An 18,830-nucleotide genomic window follows, 5' to 3' on the forward strand; every position below is an offset into this window, starting at 1 on the left:
TTCAGGTTTAGTGAGAGACCCTGTCTCAAAGGGATGAGATAAAGGATGGTAGAACAGAACTCCAACTGGCCTCTCCTGGCCTCCCCACGGGTACCCTGTCCCCCCAACACTCAACACAGACACATAACATGAAAAAAAGTAGACATTTTTTCAATTCAGTGAGAAAGTAGCTAGAAACGCCCACACAACTAACTAACTTGCCCAAAGAGCTTGAGGCAATCTCAAAAATTCAGAGAGAAATTTTTATCATTTCCTTACGGACCTGGCTCACCGTCAACACAGTCATTAAAGAAAGGAACACGTCAAAACCGCTCGGCTGCTTCTTCCACGGGAGGCACAGCTGTTGCTGCTCCTAGAGTACCTACGGGGCCTGCCAGAGAACCTCCCCCTTCCCCACTCCCCACTCGAGCTTTCTGTGATTTTGTTTTGTGTGTTTAGTGTCCTGTGGGACAGAAAATAACCTGCGCTGATTGTGGCAATTGATGAACTCAGCTGGTGCTGGAGAACATGAAATGGGAAGTGAAAGACACCTGTGAGGAGGGTGTGGGCTGGAGGGGAGGGGAGAGGAGGGGAGGGGAGGAGAAGCGCTCCCACCCTGGCTCTGGGTGGTGCACAGTCATATGAAGGGCTCCCAGCCACTCAGTTATACACAATGCTCTGTCTTCTATCTGCCTCTGCCTCTGCAAAAACCAACCAAGGAGCGGCTGTGTTACCCCAAGGGGCCTGGGACAGCTGTCTGATGCTTGCTCTTCTAAGGATCCAGGGTTCATGCTCTTCAGCTAGGGACATGTGGAGGACAAGAAATTAGGGCTCCATCTCTGCAGAGAGCAGTGGTTTTCAAGTGGTGGACAATTGGCTTTTCTAAGCAGGGACGCAAGGAAAGAAAAAGCAGGTGCGTTACAGGGTGGGGAAGAGATTTCAGTGACAATTCTTCCTTAGGCTGCAAGGCTAGTATGTAAAATATTGTACTTCCCCTTAACAGATCCAACCATTTGACTTGAAAACAGGGGAAAGATAAAAGGGGGAAGAGAGAGACAGCTCAAATATTTAAAGTGGAACACCTAGGGGATGGCGCATTTGAAGAAACTCCCAGTTCCTTAGGAATACCCATTTGCCGCGGAGTTTTGACAGACTGTCTTCCACTCCTCTGCTTTAAACTGACTGAAGGAACAATCACCACGTTCAGTCACAGAATGAACCACCAGCGTCTACACCCTGGAGACACACATGAGGAGCATGAGCAGGAGAGTCTGGTGTTTTTCTAAATACAGTGGGATGTATTAACACGTTGTTTTGAAGAATAGGGTGCAGAGAATTACTTCTGTTTCTTGTGCGTTTGGGCTCTCGCTACAGAAAAATGAACTCCCTTGCCTCAGGGAGAAATGAACTATTGGCTGTGTGTCCCAGGGTGGCCCATCTGGAAGGGCTATTTCTTTATCTCAGTTGTACAGGTTGAGCAATGTGCCTTCTTTGAGGACAGTATGCTTGCTGCTTGCCTACTGAAGGTCGCCGTTGTCCTGCTTGGCTCTTCAAAGGTACTGTGAAGTGGTTCGGAACTTCGGTGAACAAAGTCCTTGGGGAAGCACAGAGTGAGGGCATGCCACACACTGACTACACAGGGCCATGGCTGCTTTGTCCCCAATACAGAACACCTTCCTGCTCTCAGTGCTGGGTCAAGGAGGAGGGTGGGTGACCAAGCGCATCTTCCTTGCAGTTTCAGGCAACAAAGGGCCATCCAGGCTTTAGGGCTGGGTGGCTGAGCCCCACAACACCTCCCCCCACTCCCTGGAGTGCAGTTGTGGCCTTTCCCCATTTCTGGGAATCTTCCAGATTTGTCCTCTGTGGGGTCTGTCCAGATTGGCCTTTGCTCTTCCGCAGAAGAAACCTGGTCATTTCTCCTGGCAACATAAACAGACCTGCCCTTCTCACAGTCCATTCACCCCAGGACTCGGCCACTGGCTGCTGACAATATGCCATCTTCCGTTCAAGTGAGCATGTTTCTTCATTGTGATTCGTCTCGGAGTTTCTTTTGAATCAAATTATGATGTCTCCCTAGTGGGCTATGCCATAGGACTTACCTTGTTAGAACAAAATCAAATACAGAACCTGCACCGAGAAAGGCTCTGTCGCCTTTCCCCAGCACGTTTCCTTCTTGTGTGGCCACATCTCTGTGTGTCTACTTGCTTGCTAATGAAGCCTTTCCGAGTCTAGGGCAATTCTCAGACATTGCTGACTTGGAAAACACAGGGAGCAGATTAGCGGGGGGAGCCACTACCCCAGGGGTCTTGAACAAAGTGTATGGCTGGGTTTTCCTTGTTGACTGGAGAAAGGCAGGAGGAGCAAATGGCCGTATGCACGGGGTTGGGGCGGCAGCTGAGTAGTTGTCTCCATCCTTTTCCCTGGACACAGCTTGGTGCGGACGGCCTTCTTAGCTCCAGGGGGTTTGGAGGCTAAACAGTCCAGAACAGTTTTCCATTTTCTCATTTTCCTTCGCGTGTCTCCGAGAAATAACTTTTAAGAAAACAAGGTGCTTCTATGAGATAGCTCTCCATCCACACAAGGAGGGTCACGCCCACTTCCTGGGGCTGTCTCTACTTCTCCCAGATCATAGACCACCACCACATCAATACTTCTCGCGCATGGCACCTTACACCCCTTAGTGATCGTGGCCCTCACGTCTTTAACATCTGTGGTGACTCAGGCCTGGGGCTTTCCCAGAGCACTGATACTCTCTCGTGTTTATGGAATGTGTCCTCTTTCAACTTCTTGTGGGTAGTTCCACTCCTGCTTTAAAGAAGAGTCACTCTGCCCCAGTTTGGTTCAGGTGTCCCCAAGTCCTCAACATGTATCCGGATCATGCAGGTTCTTAGCGGATGCATAGCCGTCCTGACCTAGTTCCTTCAACACACTGTGATCTTACGGGGGTGGGCACTGGAGCGCTCCCTTGTGTGTCCGTGGCAGTGGGTAACTCACAATAAACTTGTTAGTAGAGCATTTTGTCTTAAGCTCACTAACACCCTGAGTGTTTACTCACAAACACATGAAGGATTGCTGTATGCCAGATAACAATCTTAGTCCTTATGATATGTTACATGACTTTAGTCTTCACATAACCTCACAGGGCTGACATTGCACCCACTTCATTTTATGGATGGAGAAACTGAGGGTCATATAGGCGAGGCGACTTGCTCAAGATTTGTAGGAAAACACCATTCGAGGTATGTCACAGCTCTAAATCTAGCTGTCTCAGTCAGGGTCTCTACTGCTGTGACAAACGCTGTGACTGAACTTGGGGAGGAAAGAGCTTATTTGGATTATGCTTACACAGCGCTGTTCATCATTGAAAGGAGTCAGGACAGAAACTCGAGCAGGACAGGAACCTGCAGGCAGGACCTGATGCAGAGGCCATGGAGGGTTGCTGCTCACTGGCTTGCTTCCCATGGCTTGCTCAGCCTGCTTTATCATAGAACCCAGGATGGCTATCCCAGGGGTGGCCCCACCAACAATGGGCTGGGCCTTCCCCCATCTATCACTAATTGTGAAAATGGCCTATCATCTTACCTATAGCCGAATCTCCTAGAGGCATTTTCTGATTTGAGGTTCCCTCTTCTGTAATGACTCTAGCTTGCGTCAAAGACATAAAACTGGCCAGCGCACTAACTGCATTTAGAAAGCAACCATTTAAAGATTTTCTTTATCTACCCTAGGATAAAGACTGTGTGGGGTTAGGAAAATCAGAACAAGAATACTTGTTAGACACAAAGCCAGGGGTGGCCAGACTTCAGGTCTCGTGTGAGATATGCACTTTTACATAGGTTTGCCTACCCAACGCCATTGCTTCAGACCGATCCCTTGTAATTACAGATCACAGGGGGACGCCAGCATCCGTCTGAATTGTCACATTAATCCCAGCACGGGTTCATATTAATGATGGCAAGGGGTGAGTGACTGAGTGACGAGATTATTTACATATTTTTGGTTGTGAGCCTTGCCTTCAACAGCCAAGCCATCTCTCCAGCCCAGTGGAATTATTCCAAATAAAAATTTCCAGTTTTACATGTTTGCTCAGTGGCTCCCCTCCCACACGCTATTTCACATTTTCTTTTCTCCCTCCTTTTTTCTTTTAAATTTGATTATTGATTTTTGAGTTTCAAGATTATTGCTTTAAGATCATTTCCCTGATCGCTGAATGGGTTGAATGAAAGAGGAAGATATTTTTTGTTTTGAAATTCATTCACAGACAACATGTCATTTTAACATGTAACAAATCTTAACGAGCTGTCGATCGGTGAATGTTTAAGATGAGTGCAATGTACCCTAGTTTGAACCTGCAGATACACAGCCCTCAGGAGGCTTGGATGGGAAGTAAACTTTGCAGGCATTCGGATATGCGTCGCCCGTAGTGTGTTACAGTAGTCACGAGGTGGGTATGTTTAAACAGTCCATGAAAAACTGGACTCAGCTATTTTATAAATTGTTATTTGAGCCTATAACTAATCTCTCCGACATTAACATCTTTAATAAACATGCAAGCAGTATCTGCATGCAGAATATTGGATAGAGCCAAGACAGCATCTCCATTCATTAGTCTTATGTTTTCTCAATAACCTAATTTTGTCTTTCATAAGATATTAATGCTTTTGGAAGTCTTACTCTTCTTAATCCTATTAATTCCTAAGCTACCCTTTAAAAGTGCGTGAGGCGACATGCGAAAGGCTGTCAGTTTCACTGAATTATACACTGAGCTGCTAAGGGGGAGTCTGAGAACTTCAGGGCCGCTGAAATACAGAACTACGGAAACGTCTTCTGGGGTAAATGTGACTCCGGGGACATAGTTGGGATTGGTCCCCATGGCTTTGTATTCTTCTGATCTCAGATCACTGCTGCCGTAGCAGGTGGTACGTGCGTGGCCGGGCATAGCATGTCTGTGTCTGCGCTGGGCCAGCGGCTGTGGTTCAGCCACTGTTGGTGTCCTTTGTGGTAGATCTTTCATAATCAAGCTGGAGAGAGAGTTCAGCCTAAGACCAAGCTGGGGCCCACAGTAAAGTGGCCCACAGTGAGACATAGAACATTGTTTGATGGTTGTTCTGCTCTAATTCTAGTTCCAAGATTGTGGGAACAGACAACCACTCTCCCATTGAATTTAAGGCACATACCCCGGCACTGTTAGGGTGGCCAAGAACCCGAGATTGGATGGACCGTGGGCCTAGAAGAAAACCAAATTCTTTTGCTACAGGGACAGAGCCATGAAGTGACTCCTGCTGACATTCCGCTATACTCATTCATGAGTGCCTCACTCAGCCATCATCAGAGGAGCTCCCCCCTGCAGCAGATGGGAACCAACATGGAGACCCACAGCTGGACAGCGTGCAGGGAGAAACTTTGGAACACGAAGTTCTAGACGGGCTGTCTCCCTTATGTTATGCAGAAATAGCGTTAAGTCCAGAGGGATGAGTGACATCAAGGAAATGTCGTCAGGACATACAGGAACCCACAGAGACTGCGGCAGCATGCATGGGGCCTGCATAGGTTCAAACCAGACAGGTTCCCAGGACCACAAGGGGAACATGGACCTGGGCTCCCACTTCTAACCAAGACCTCTGTAACTGAAACCTGTTTGCAAAGCAAAACCTTTTCTCCAATGGAGTCTCACTGGTTGCGTTAAGCGCACATAAGGGGTGGCCCCACGCCCAGTAATAGTTGGCTAACGCATAACAAACCCAATGGTGTTTTTGCCTCATATTGCTTTGTTTGGATGGTTTAATCTTATTGGTCTTTTGCTTGTATATTTCGTTTTTTTTTTGTTTGTTTGTTTTGGTGGGTTATTTTGTGTATGTGTGTTTCTTGTTTTGAGTTTTACTTGTGTTTTAAAGAGAGAGAGGGAAAGAGGGGGGCACAGAGTTGGGTGGGTGAAGGGGTGGGGAGGATCTGGGAGGAATTGGGGGAGGGGGAGAGCGTGATCAGAATATATTGTATAAAACATTTCTTAAATAAAAAAGGGAAAAGCACAAAGTCATTAGTCAACATGTATTGTCTCCTCCAAAATTGGCACCAAGTTTCGTAAAGTCTGCTGGATCCCCTCCTGCTACTCTCGTGTGGCTAGTGCGGTGTACACCACTTGAACTGTAAAATGCTTCACCATGTTAACCAAGGAGCCTGGGACTTGGATGCCAGTTTATGAAGACTGTGGCCAAGGCGCCAAGGCGCTGATCCGAGACTCTGTAACGTAGATTTCTATCCTTCTTAAACCCAGACAGGAGGAGCCCCTCTGAGCACTTTGCCGGTGTAAGTGCGGGATAAGATGACTGCATAACAAAGAGGGACTAAACTAATAACAAAGCAACACACTAGAGCCTGATGGGAAGTTTCTAAAATGCGAGCTGACTCTATAGATAAGGGAATGATGGAAACATATCCCAAGGCTCAGAAGTCAACTCTGCGCAGTTCCGCTTCTATCTGAGAAATCATGCTCTTCCCAGTGACCACACGCTTATGTTATATTACATCACATTGTATTGTTTTGTATTGCTTTTTTGTGTTACTAACACACACACAAATCAATGTAATCCTATCCCCCCTTCCCCACACACAAACCTGCACACACTCTTGGTGGATGGTGTGCTATTTTGCACTGAATGTTGTGAAGTCAGAAAGTTTCCTCTGATTCTAGAATGAGTTTCTAGCAAAACCTGCTTGATGAGTAAGGCTGAGAAGGAGGGACACTCTGATTTATATAAGGTAGGAGGATACCATGGTCCCCCCCGGAACATCCCTATCAGCAGTGCACACTCTCAGATACTGAAACTCCAGGAGAAATTACAGCCAGCCATGCCACAGCCAGTCCTTTTACTCCTGTCTGCCCTTTACAATGTGACTTTACTAGTAGATCTGCAGTGGCTTTAAGTGGACACTTTTCTTCCTGAGACAGCCACAGAACTTGGACTTAACTTCCTACTTAGTGGCAGGAAAATAGTTGAGGAGGAGGAGGAGGAAGAGGAAGAGAGCCTGCAGCCAATGCGTGTTTCTACCCAAGGAAGTGAATTGTGAAATGGTTTTCATTTCCCACCGAACACACATGAACTTGGTCTAAGTCTCCTCATCCCATCTGGCCCTCTGCCTGGCATCTCTAGGATCCATGCAGTGACAGTCAGCTGCTGGCCCAGGCTCACCTCATACTCCTCCTTGAAGCCATAGCCCTCAGCACACTTCATCTGAGTGATGTGTTGGAGGAGATCTGCCACACGGATAGCTGGGTGAAGCTGTCCCGTCTGATAAGGCACGTCCGCGGCTTCCCGCTTCTTGTAAGTATGGGGCTGTGCTAGGCTGCTGGTGTCGCTGGCCATGGTGTGGGTCTCATCTAGAAAGGAAGACAAAGGAGAAAAGGGGGGTGAACCAGAGGGTCAGGACCACACGGTGCTAACAAGCTGGCTGCTGACGTCCCTCTACTGTAGGACGATTTAGCCAGAAAACAAAAGTTACACGTTTGTAAGTGGGATTGGCGATATTGCTAGCAATGAGGCAGGACCTTTGCTCTTACAAAGCAGTCCAAACGAGATAATTGCTTCTGCAAAGCTCATTGACAAACGCTCCTTCCCGCATTTCAGTGGCGAAATTGGTGAAAGTTTCGGTCTGAAACTTTATCAAGACCTGGTGCAAAACCAGGCTTGTACATACTTCCGAATGTCACCTAACTCGTTTGTGTGATGAGATAAACGGACTCTACAAATGTTCTGTGAGCAAAAGAAAAGTGCACAAAATGGGTTTGGCATAGGAAGCTAGCGGTGGGATGGGCACTTGGTTCAGGAGATCTAAGGAGGGAGGAAAAACCCGAGAGGGAGCCTGGTTTGGGAGCAGTGCTTCGATGAGTCACTTTGCATGCTCTGGGATCGGAAAACTGAACGAAAGACTGCGGGCCAACGCGTCACACACAGGATGGCCTAGGACAGCAAGCATGCAGGCCAGCACAGGGCGGCACACTGGCTCTGTCAGGTCTGTGAGGAAGACACACACTCCCACACTCCCTCCGAAGCGTCTCCAAGGGGCCGGTTGGGGAACTTACCATTGATTGGCACTTTAAAGCGGATACATATCAGGAGAGAAGAGGAGGAGAAAAAGGAGACAGGACGTAAGCAACAGTCTGTGTGGATAACTACAGGCAATTTTACTTTGTGTTCTAGCCTTCCACTTAAATTCTCCAGAGAGAGAGAGAGAGGCGGTCAGAGGGCACAGCCTCAACTCTGCCATGGCGTTAGGGCGGAATTCTCTCATTTGAGCACCCAATGGCAAAAAGGAGGTGAATGTTGGTATAAAATTGCTTTTCATCCCCCATAAACAGAGAAATAACTAAAGGCTATTTGTATGCAACACGTTTGTCTTTTAAATTTCTTGAGCAAAGCCAATCAAGTTGAACTAGAGAATTAATGTCAGAAATTTGGTCAAAGTTGCCAGAAGAGGCTCTATTTTAATGGGTCCTGACTGGTAAAGTAGATTAACGGGTTGAGGCAATGTTATCTACTAAGCATGTCTGAAACAGACATGTCCAGTCGAGGCTACTCGATTCGGAACTTGATCTTCTATGGGTTAGCTCCTTACAATGCTGGGTCCCTCTCGTGGTCTCGAGGACGAGGGGGGCTTCTACGAAACCACAGTGCTAGGAGTCACTGAAAAGGAGACGGCAAATCGACTTTCCACGGAAGTAATGAAAAGATATCAGAGAGGATGGAGATGCTTGGGAAATTGTGCATTCAACAGGGGTTATAGCTACACTTGTCCTGAGATGACTTCTGCTGCTGTTGTCATCGGCTACGTAAATGCTTGGTCCTAAGGAACCCAGCGCCTGTCCTGCAACCCTGCTCCGAATGCATTGCAAAGCCCCGGGGATGCATGGTATGGAAGGTGGTACACGGGGGGTGGAGCTATGTTGCCGTTGCGGAAATGGCACCCCAGTCACTACAAGGCGGCTAAAGACACGGAAAAGAAACAAAATAAAGAAGGGTGAGAACGCTGACTTCATGATTCCTTTTGGCTTTCCCTTTGGATTTGCTTTGATATTTAGCAAGGTCTACTTTCCCCGTTTTTTTTAAACAGTCACCAATACCCCCTGGGAGTTCGCACATCAGAGCTGCCTGCTGGCCAAGGCCAAGAGTTTGTCAGCTGGGATGAGGGATCCCTGCTGAGGTACTCGGTCCACTGGGCTTTTAGTTCCTCTGGGAGAAAGCTCTTCTCTGAATAAATACTTAGAGCAATGGAACGTTAGTTACTTTCCCCTCTGTGCCTCTCTTGTTCTCTTTGTTTTTTAATCCTTTGTGTCATGAATACGGGTTGATTCGACTCTCATTTTTGGCTGGGAGAAAAGGCCACCTAAAGGACCCAGGCTTTTTCAAGTAGAGATAGCACGAGGCTGGCGGTGCTTTTAGCCACAACTGCTGCCCACACTGCCCGTGTTTCTCCATTGCGTGACGATGCCTTGGCCTCATGTGCCGTGTCTGTTGGGAAACTGGGTCGCCTCTCCTGCTAGAAATTCCCGACTCTACTAAAATGAGCCATTAATCAGTTTTCCCTGACCGCCGAAATGATTTATTACTGATGAACAGTACCCCATGTCATCCTTCTCCTGTATTAAAAAGTTACCCATCAACAATTTTCTTAAACTAAAAATAATGTCTTGGAAAAAAAATCCGGATGTTTTCTGAATGTATTATTTCCGGTGATTTTTCTGAGAATTGAAAATTAATTCTATGTTCATTAATGAATTAGCTGAAAATACTAACTTGAGAATGGATGCTGTATTTTTTGAGATGGAGGAGGCTTAGTCATTTACTGTCTACCAACTGTCTGTCTGCCTCCATCCAGCCTTCCATCCATTCACTCATTTGGTTTTTTTTTTTTTTTTTTTCAAGCAAATGAGGTAAAGTGGACTTAAATTCTCCATGAGAATTGGGTCTTTGTAGGTGAAAATGATACATTAATGTAGTGAATACATTATTTGTGCTGAACTGTTTCCTAACAGAATAACCCTTCCTGTCTCAACGTAAATTGTAACTAATCCTATTCCTCTCCAAAGGACCAAGCTAGACACCCAGCTTTTCTTCCTGTGGTTTTCAAGGGATAACCAGATCCTGGGGTTCTAGCATGGTTTCCCAACCCCACACCACTTATTCCACTGTTTTCCATTGCACAGATTTTACCAGAAAACAGTGATCTGTGCATGTGCTAGACTTATTTTTTTTTTTCACACCAGTTTTGAAACTTGAATTCTCTCTTCTCAGAAAAGGGAGCCTAATCGACTTCAAAAGATGTCATTAATGTTCCTAATAATAAGGCAGTGGCTTTGGAGAAATGATATTTGTTTAATAAGCTTATCTTTACCCTGCTGTGAAATCTGAATGTTTTCTTCCCTCTGACGTGCGAGACTCAGCCCTCCCTACCCACGGTTCCTCCAGGACGAGAGCTAAAGAGGGACCTGGGATGTGAACGTGATGCAGGCTCATGCGCCGATCTTCGCCCACCCGGCAACTTCCCAGGTGCCTCTGCGTGGAGATCGCAGTGTCAGTGTACATGAAATGCGCCCGTGTCCCTCACCCGTGAGAAGGGTTTAAAACCACGCACCCGCTTTGTAGTAGGTGCCAAAGCCTGCTTGCGGGCCGCGGGCTGCGTAGGGCCTCAGGTGAATCATTTCAAATATCCTGTTCCATTTTCCTTAGCTCAGTTTTCTTGCCCTTGGGCAACCAATTTGCTCAAGCCTCCAAAACTCCAGTGTGAAGACCAGAGTCACCCTGTCCTTTGGGAATCGGGACAACTTTGAGAACTGAGAAGCACAGTGGGGAATCTCGGTGCGGGTGGGATACTGAGGCCTAGTGAGGAGAGTCAGGAAGGAGAAGTGGAGGCTGAGGATGAAGCTCTGGCCACAGCGAACCGGTATATACCTGAAAGTCGCGTTTGTTGTGCTCCTTTCCCGGAAGGTTAGTGGTGGAAAGAGAACACAGTCGGGACACGCTCGGGTTACATATGCGTCTCAAACGCCACGGCAACTCATGCTTTGTCTGCTGATGACAACTGGGTAATGCCATGTCTCCTCACCCCGCTTACACTGTAGGGGCGGGATCTTTTCCCCCTGTAGTCAGTCCCCCTGCTGGGAGTATTTCATACTTTAAATGCATTCTGCCCTGTCGGGCTAACATTTTAGATCATTTCTTGTGACATCTTACATATCACAGAGTGCACAATGTTGAGGCGCCCTCCTGCCATTCCGCTGCTCAGAACATCAGTTCCGTTAAAATTCCACTGTGTGATAGACAGCGCTGCTGGGGGCTGCCCTGGGTGGACGGGCAGGGGGTCTAGACCCTGCTGTGATCACTGCACTGCGTGGCGTGGGGGGGCATCATTAGGAAAATGCTAGTTTTCGAAACTGGCTTTTTTTTTTCCTTTTTAGTGCTTAGAGAGATAAGCAGAAATAACACGCAGCCATTTCCACATTTATGACTGTCACATTGGACAGGAGTCGGCTCCGGGGAGTACCCAGCTGAGTGATGACGTGTCATTTGTCTCCCCCTGGGATCAGAGCTGACACTAAATTCTGAACACAGAAAGGGAGAGCCCTGGAGCTGGGCTTGCTCACTGAAGCCCTCTGGTATAACCCTACTCCCACATGCAGCAAACCCTTCCTACCAGTGGCGACCTCAGAGGAAGCCTCATCACCTGCCCGCCCCATGCCCCTAGCCCCACTCCGCCCCATGCCCCCGCTGCTAACCATGACGTCATGCACAGTAAAAGCTCCAGACTCCTCTAGGGGGATAGATGATTTTTCTCAGTCACTCCTGAAATAAACTTTGGGGAAGGGGATTATTCTCACCTAAGATTGCAGTTGGCACAAATGGGTCTGCCATACATCGTAAGCAGGGCAACGCAGGGAGAATAAAGAGAGAAAGAACAGTCAGTGATGGACGAGCGAACCCCCACTTCCCCAGGAAAGCCACCGAAAGTCTCAGCTTTGCATCAAGCAGAATGCCCATGCACCACCGAAGAAGGTGAGGGCGCGCAGTGGTGGAGCACGTTACCTGGGTAATAGGAATTCGGCACTGAGGTGCTCAGCGTGTTTGTTTTCATTGTAAAGGATGACGGTGAAGACACGGCTGTGGAGAGAGAAAAGCAGGTCAGAGGCCACAGGTAAGTTGAGTTTGGAATCTACGGCATTCTGCAATCATGGCAGCCGGTCCGTGTTAAGGTAGATCGCTCATACAGAGAAGCTTCTGGGATTCGCTGAAGTCCACGTGACAAGCATGACCATTCTCAGTAGTTTCTGGGTAGCCACTCATCCTTTTTAGGGGACGAACCCTTTTGATCAGACAAAGACTCTTCTTATCCCATAATGGGAAAACACCTACAAAGGACCACCACATCGAATGGGGGAATCCAAGAGGCTCCTTACTCTGGGTTTTTTGCCTTGACTTTGTGATTGTGCTTCTGCTCTGAGCTGATGTTTATGACTGCAAATGTGGGAACAAGTCAATACGAAGCTTCGGACGAACAAAGGGAATAGCAGTGTTTTGGTGCTTTGCTAGAAATTCTGTTTTTTCATATTTTGAAAATTTGGGCTAGAGAGATGTCTCAGTGGTTAAGAGCACCGACTGCTCTTCCAGAGTTGTGAGTTCAAATCCCAGCAACCACATGGTGGCTCACAACCATCTGTAATGAGATCTGATGCCCTCTTCTGGTGTATCAGAAGACAGCTACAGTGTACTTATATATAATAAATAAATAAATCTTAAAAAAAAATTTGGGTTGCTGAAATCTGGCTCATATACTGAAAATGAAACTATTTTTTCCATGTTGCTCTTTTAGTCTTTAAAAGATAAAATATATATATTTCTTTGGATTATTTCTCTGAAGAACCACACCGTCTCTTTGTCTCTACTGCTATAAGACAGAATGTCAAATCCTCTGATTAACTGGTTGAAAATAGGTATCTCCAGTTTTGTAGGATGATCACTCTCCTCTATATTGCAAAATGTTAATAACACAGAACCCTTTCACTCCACTAACGCGTAAGGACTGATATCTGCTCAGAGTAGTTCAACATCATCACCCATGGCTGCGGTTCTCCTAAGAACTGAGGTGACTTATTTGACGCTGAGTTCCTGCAGAGGTACACACACCCTATCCCCACCACGTCACCCTATCCACGGCAGTGTTATGGGACCCTTGGGTTACTTGGGGTGCATTTATTTTGATGACGGGTTAAGGTATTTTAGTTGTCAGAAGCAATCCCCGTTGTAAAGGGAAGTGCCTGTGTTCATGGCCATATCTTCAAAGGACAGATAGGCCTGCCAGGGGGAGGCCCAGAATCCAGGGCTCCCTGTCAGTTACCTGGTTATTGCCCTAAAACAGAGAAGGGTCCCATTTATGCATGACTTTGGTAAGTTGCCAGGAAAATAATAATTGATAGAAAGAGGAACGAAAGAAACTGTACACTTATGAACAGGCGGCTTCATGTGTCTGATAAATGCGTGCGAGGCAGATATGAAATAACTATGTTTATTTCTACCTTTGTGTTAAAGTACATTTGAGCACTGGAATCCACCTTTGAGCTAAACATTTGTCTTTAAGTATTCAGACTAAGCCCATTCCCCCTTTCCATATTCCACATTCCCCTACTTATGGTAGAGTAAAGTGGAAGGCGTCACTTCTATGTGCTTCAGTGGACAGGTTACAACCCCCTCATGTAAATGAGCTTTGCCTCACTTTTAAATTCTCCAGCCTTGTTTTTATTACTATCTCATTTTAAAAAGTTACTCACCTCACAGCTTCTAGAACTTTCTGAGTAAGAACTTGCAGGTATGTATATCTGCATGGTGTGTGTGTGCGTGTGTTTTTGTGTGCGTGCCTGCGTGTGTGTGTGTGTGTGTGTGTGTGTGTGTGTAGCTCAGGCATCCTTGTAAACTCTCCTTGGGATTGTTCCCCTGGTAGCTTAATTGAGAGGGAATGAATAGAGTATTATGAAAATGCTTACCACTGGGGATCCCTGTCAGTAAAACTGTAAGAGACATTTCATGGCTAGCAGAGCAGGAGGGAACAAGTTCTTCTGCTGTGTTTATTGAGGGGGGGGGGTCAGTCAGAGAGGCTGCATTGGCAAACCTGCTCAGCGGTCTTGCAGTTACTGCCCAGTTAGACCTCCTGTGCAGCAGTAATGTTCCTCCTGGGGTTCAAACCTGAGACACCCTATAGCTATTAGTTTTGGTTCCTGAGTAAGAACTTGGAGGTATGTATATCTGCATTGTGTGCATGCGCGTGTGTGTGTGTGTGTGTGTGTGTGTGTGTGTGTGTGTGCGTGTGGAGTTGGGAATGGGTCATTTCAAGAAAATGTGTTCCTGAGAATCTGAAAGCGAGGTGAAAGTTTGGAACCTTTTGTGTCTCCTGTAAAGTGAGGTGTCTGAGTAGTCTCTTCCTTCCCTCTCCATACCCTCCTGGCTTCTGGGTGTTTCTCATATGTTTTGCATATGTTTCACATATGCTGGATAAGTGTTCTGCCCCTGAGCTGTGCCTCCATCCTGTGTGGTCCCTTATACACCGATGCTTCGAGAACGGCCACTGCTACACAAACTCCAGCTCTTTGTGTTTGAAGTCCCCCCACCGTCTGATTCAAGCAATCCGGATGCTTTGATTTGGAGCTCTGTCACTATGTATGGATATTTTCAAATGTAATTAATCTTTTTTAGTGAAAAACTGAGCAATGTCAGCTACAGAAAAGCAGAAAGGCGTGAAAAAGTTCATTACGATGACAGTTTTCGCACCCTACCCTGAACGTCATGGGAGGGTAGAGGATGGGGGCACTGAGAACCCAAGAATGCTGCCCTCCTACTGTGTCAGAGCAGTGGGGCAAGTCTAGCAGGCTGGGTGTGCAGGGAGCTCACATGGTTAGGGAAAGAGAAGGCGGGGCAATGGCAGCCACTAATCAAAAGAAGCGGTCTGTGAAAGCTAAGTGATCATCGCAGGCACATGAGGCTCTGGAGCAGGCACAGCTGGGTGTACCATAACCCTAAGAAGGAGAGGCTGGCATCCCGGCATCCTCTGGCCGAAAGGCTTGGTCAGGTGACCAGCACACACTGTCCATGGCTACCAGTGATGCCCTAGACTCCTCTCTGTGCTCCTTGCAGTCGCAAGCCCTACCAGCCTTTCTGGGCATTGCTTTGGTCATATCTGTGCTGTTAGAACCCATGCTGATCATACAGGAGGGACCGGCAGGGGTCTGCATGGATGGGTTTTCCACAAAGAAACCCTGTCCTTGGACTTGATGAGTTTGTGCCATGAGCTACAACACTGGGCCCAGCTGAGGGACCTGACTCTGGTCACTGGCCACATAATCGGGGATGGGGAAATATCTTCCTTTCGCACCTCAGATAAACAACTGAATTGCTGATCTCTAGAAACACTGCCTGCACAGGGGATCTCGGGTGGGCACAGGTAGGCAAAGCCCACCCGATGTGAAGCTTGAGACACCCCGAAGCACATTTTAATTTATTAATTGCCAGTAATTGCCCTATAATAAAGGCAGAACCTGTCAGCTGAACAAACAAACAATTAACTTGTTAGTGCCATTTAATGACCTGTTTCACAACAGACTTCCCGGGTGCAATTCCACACCTGGCTTGCTTACAAATGGGATCTAAGCAACCAAAGGGGTGAGGGGAAAGCAGGTGTGTGCTCAGCTAGAGGGGAGCCTTTGTGTTGCTGCTTTCAGAAAACTGAAAGACATTTCCCCTGGATCCTTGGGCTCCCCTCTTAGGTCCTAGCACCTTTAGAAAAACACTCTCTCTAGACGTAGGCATAGAGTCTGGACAAAGCAGTTCTCTGTAAGAATGCTGTAAGAGGATTTGGGGTTTTAATCCCACGGATCTACCAGAACCAGGTCTTTAAGCAAAGGCCATGCGGTGTGGGCACTTACATCTCCCGTTAAGGTTGTGCGTGTCCATGAAGGAGAAGGCTTCATCACAGTTGGTGCCTTGCTCAGCGTAGCTCTTGTCCATCGAGTTCACCATCACTGTCATCTCCTGCCGGGTGCTGCTCATCGTCTCCTTCCTCTTCTTGGCCAGTTTCCTAGGGACAAAGAGTTCAGTTATGTAGACATGTGTGTGGGTGGAGGGCAGAGTCATGGTGCAGGTACTCACTGGTGTTGAGGAGCGACCTCGCTCATTCTTGTAATGATTTATGTGGCTTACGTATGTGAGATGCCTGCCGGGCTGCATACAGAAAGGGCAAACACCCACGGCCTCTCCTAACAACAAGAAAATGAGCAGCAGCAGCAACAACAACACAACAACAGCAGCAGCAGCAGCAGCAGCAAGTTGAAGAAAACCAGAGAGTGCTCGTCGTACAACAACCTACCCCTAATTACCAATGATGGTAGATGACTCTGTCACCATCTGTTGACTGATAAGCTCCTCGAGTCACGAGCTTCTCACTAAATAACTGTCTGAGATGCAGTGTCAGAGAGAAGATTCTAATAGATTTTTTGCCAGACAAAATTGGACTACGGGTCCCCAATCTGTAACAGGGTCCCACCCCACTACACTGCAATCTTATATTTTGAAATGATGTTGACCATAGCCAACCTTACTTCCAGCAGGGATAACTTGTCCCCATCCCTCTCCCCTCAGCAGGAGGAAATGTGGGAATCCAGACTGCTGTATCCTACTCACTAAGCACAGGACGCTCATTTAAAGTGATAGCTGCCTGTATGGAAATCCGAAAACCACAGTGGAAAATGACATAAAGAGGCAGATAAAACACGTATCTGAGGATCTTCTCTCCAGAGATTATGTACCCAAGACAGACAAGGAAGGAATCCAAAATACTTTAGGGAAAGTGACAGAGTGAAAAGATACCAGAAGACCATCGTATTGCCAACCCCATCCTGCTGTGGGACAGTCTCTCTAGAAATGGACCACCAACAGGACCAGAACAATGACATACTAACACGGAAGAGGTAATTATCCTGGTTCCCACTCAAAGAACTATAGGCAACCAATGACTGTTAGGAGGAGGATCAGCCTCTCTCAGGGACGAGCCCCTGGTCTAATGCAGCATAGTCATCCTTGAACCATAAGCTCAGCCCAGTCAGCCTTGAACCATAAGCTCAGCATGACCATCCTTGAACCATAAGCTCAGCCCAGTCAGCCTTGAACCATAAGCTCAGCATGGCCATCCTTGAACCATAAGCTCAGCATGGCCATCCTTGAACCATAAGCTCAGCATGGCCATCCTTGAACCATAAGCTCAGCATGGTCATCCTTGAACCATAAGCTCAGCATAGTCAGCCTTGAACCATAAGCTCAGCATGGCCATCCTTGAACCATAAGCTCAGCATGGCATCCTTGAACCATAAGCTCAGCATGGCCATCCTTGAACCATAAGCTCAGCATGGCCATCCTTGAACCATAAGCTCAGCATGGCCATCCTTGAACCATAAACTCAGCATGGCCATCCTTGAACCATAAGCTCAGCATGGCCATCCTTGAACCATAAGCTCAGCATGGCCATCCTTGAACCATAAGCTCAGCATGGCCATCCTTGAACCATAAGCTCAGCATGGCCATCCTTGAACCATAAGCTCAGCATGGCCATCCTTGAACCATAAGCTCAGCATGGCCATCCTTGAACCATAAGCTCAGCATGGCCATCCTTGAACCATAAGCTCAGCATAGTCAGCCTTGAACCATAAGCTCAGCATTGTCAGCCTTGAAACCACATGTGTACAATGAAAGTGAACATGGAAGGTTGCATTTATATATTTGCAAATACATATATAATAATAATGATCAAGGAAAAGAGGCCAGTAACTTGGGGGGGCAGGGGAGCGACTGGTGGGAGGAAGGGGGTAAGTGATGTAATTCTGTTTCAATATATTTTTTAAAAACATACAAAATGCTTTTGAAAAGAAAGAAAAGAAAAGAAAAGGCATTCGAATGCCGCCTGAGCTCCCATCACTGTTTAAAATGGAAAACAGCAGCTATTCCTAGCAAATCATTGTGATGCTCATTGGCCTAGCACAGGGCAGAAATGAACCACATCACCACAACCACACCCACGTCAGGTGATCGATAGTGCAGCAGAGGGTACTGGAACAGGAGACCATATGGGTAATCTTTATTACCATTTCTAAGTGATGCATAATCCAAATGCTGCCTTGCCTATAGTTATAATCATCTTTTAATTCTATACTTTGAAAGGAGAACAGCTCCAAGATTGACTTGCCCTTTTAATCACTAAAAGTTGGTGGAACAAAAGACATTTATGTGAGACAGACGAATGAAAATTACATATGGCGTCTCAGGAGGGGAGAAGTGATGAGCAGGGTGAGGGGTCAGCAAGAGTGACCTTTCTGGGCACTGGTACTCTCTTTCTATGTGCAGACATTGACTTAAGCCTCTTCCTGGCTGGATGTGCTGTGTGGGAGCCAGCATTAGGCCTGCCTGCTGTCAATCATCAGGTGCTGTGCATTGGGCCTGCCTGCTGTCAATCATCAGGTGCTGTGCATTGGGCCTGCCTGCTGTCAATCACCAGGTGCTGTGCATTGGGCCTGACTGCTGTCAATCATCCAGTGCTGTGCATTGGGCCTGCCTGCTGTCAATCACCAGGTGCTGTGCATTGGGCCTGCCTGCTGTCAATCACCAGGTGCTGTGCATTGGGCCTGACTGCTGTCAATCACCAGGTGCTGTGCATTGGGCCTGCCTGCTGTCAATCACCAGGTGCTGTGCATTGGGCCTGCCTGCTGTCAATCATCCAGTGCTGTGCATTAGGCCTGCCTCTTTTTATCAGGTGCTCTGGGCAGAGAC

At 47.2% G+C, this 18,830-nt stretch overlaps 1 protein-coding gene across 9 annotated transcripts in view; it reads right to left on the reverse strand.

The window, feature by feature from the left end:
• Positions 1-18,830, reverse strand: part of Ptprm (protein tyrosine phosphatase, receptor type, M) — a 704,621-nt gene that overhangs the window by 135,888 nt on the left and 549,903 nt on the right. For 4 of the 9 annotated variants that reach the window (NM_001168632.1, XM_039083119.2, XM_063266821.1 and 1 more), the window contains 4 exons: positions 15,941-16,092; positions 12,057-12,131; positions 11,852-11,878; positions 7,170-7,357 (listed from right to left, as the gene is read on the reverse strand). In NM_001168632.1, the coding sequence (NP_001162103.1) occupies positions 7,170-7,357; positions 11,852-11,878; positions 12,057-12,131; positions 15,941-16,092 (442 nt within the window). Of the gene's footprint in view, positions 1-7,169; positions 7,358-7,970; positions 8,072-8,137; positions 10,950-11,851; positions 11,879-12,056; positions 12,132-15,940; positions 16,093-18,830 lie in introns of those variants that run through there. The other 5 variants (XM_063266820.1, XM_063266818.1, XM_039083125.2 and 2 more) reach the window with 3 other exon arrangements.

Source organism: Rattus norvegicus, chromosome 9, assembly GCF_036323735.1.
Source record: "Rattus norvegicus strain BN/NHsdMcwi chromosome 9, GRCr8, whole genome shotgun sequence".
Classification (NCBI taxonomy): domain Eukaryota; kingdom Metazoa; phylum Chordata; class Mammalia; order Rodentia; family Muridae; genus Rattus; species Rattus norvegicus.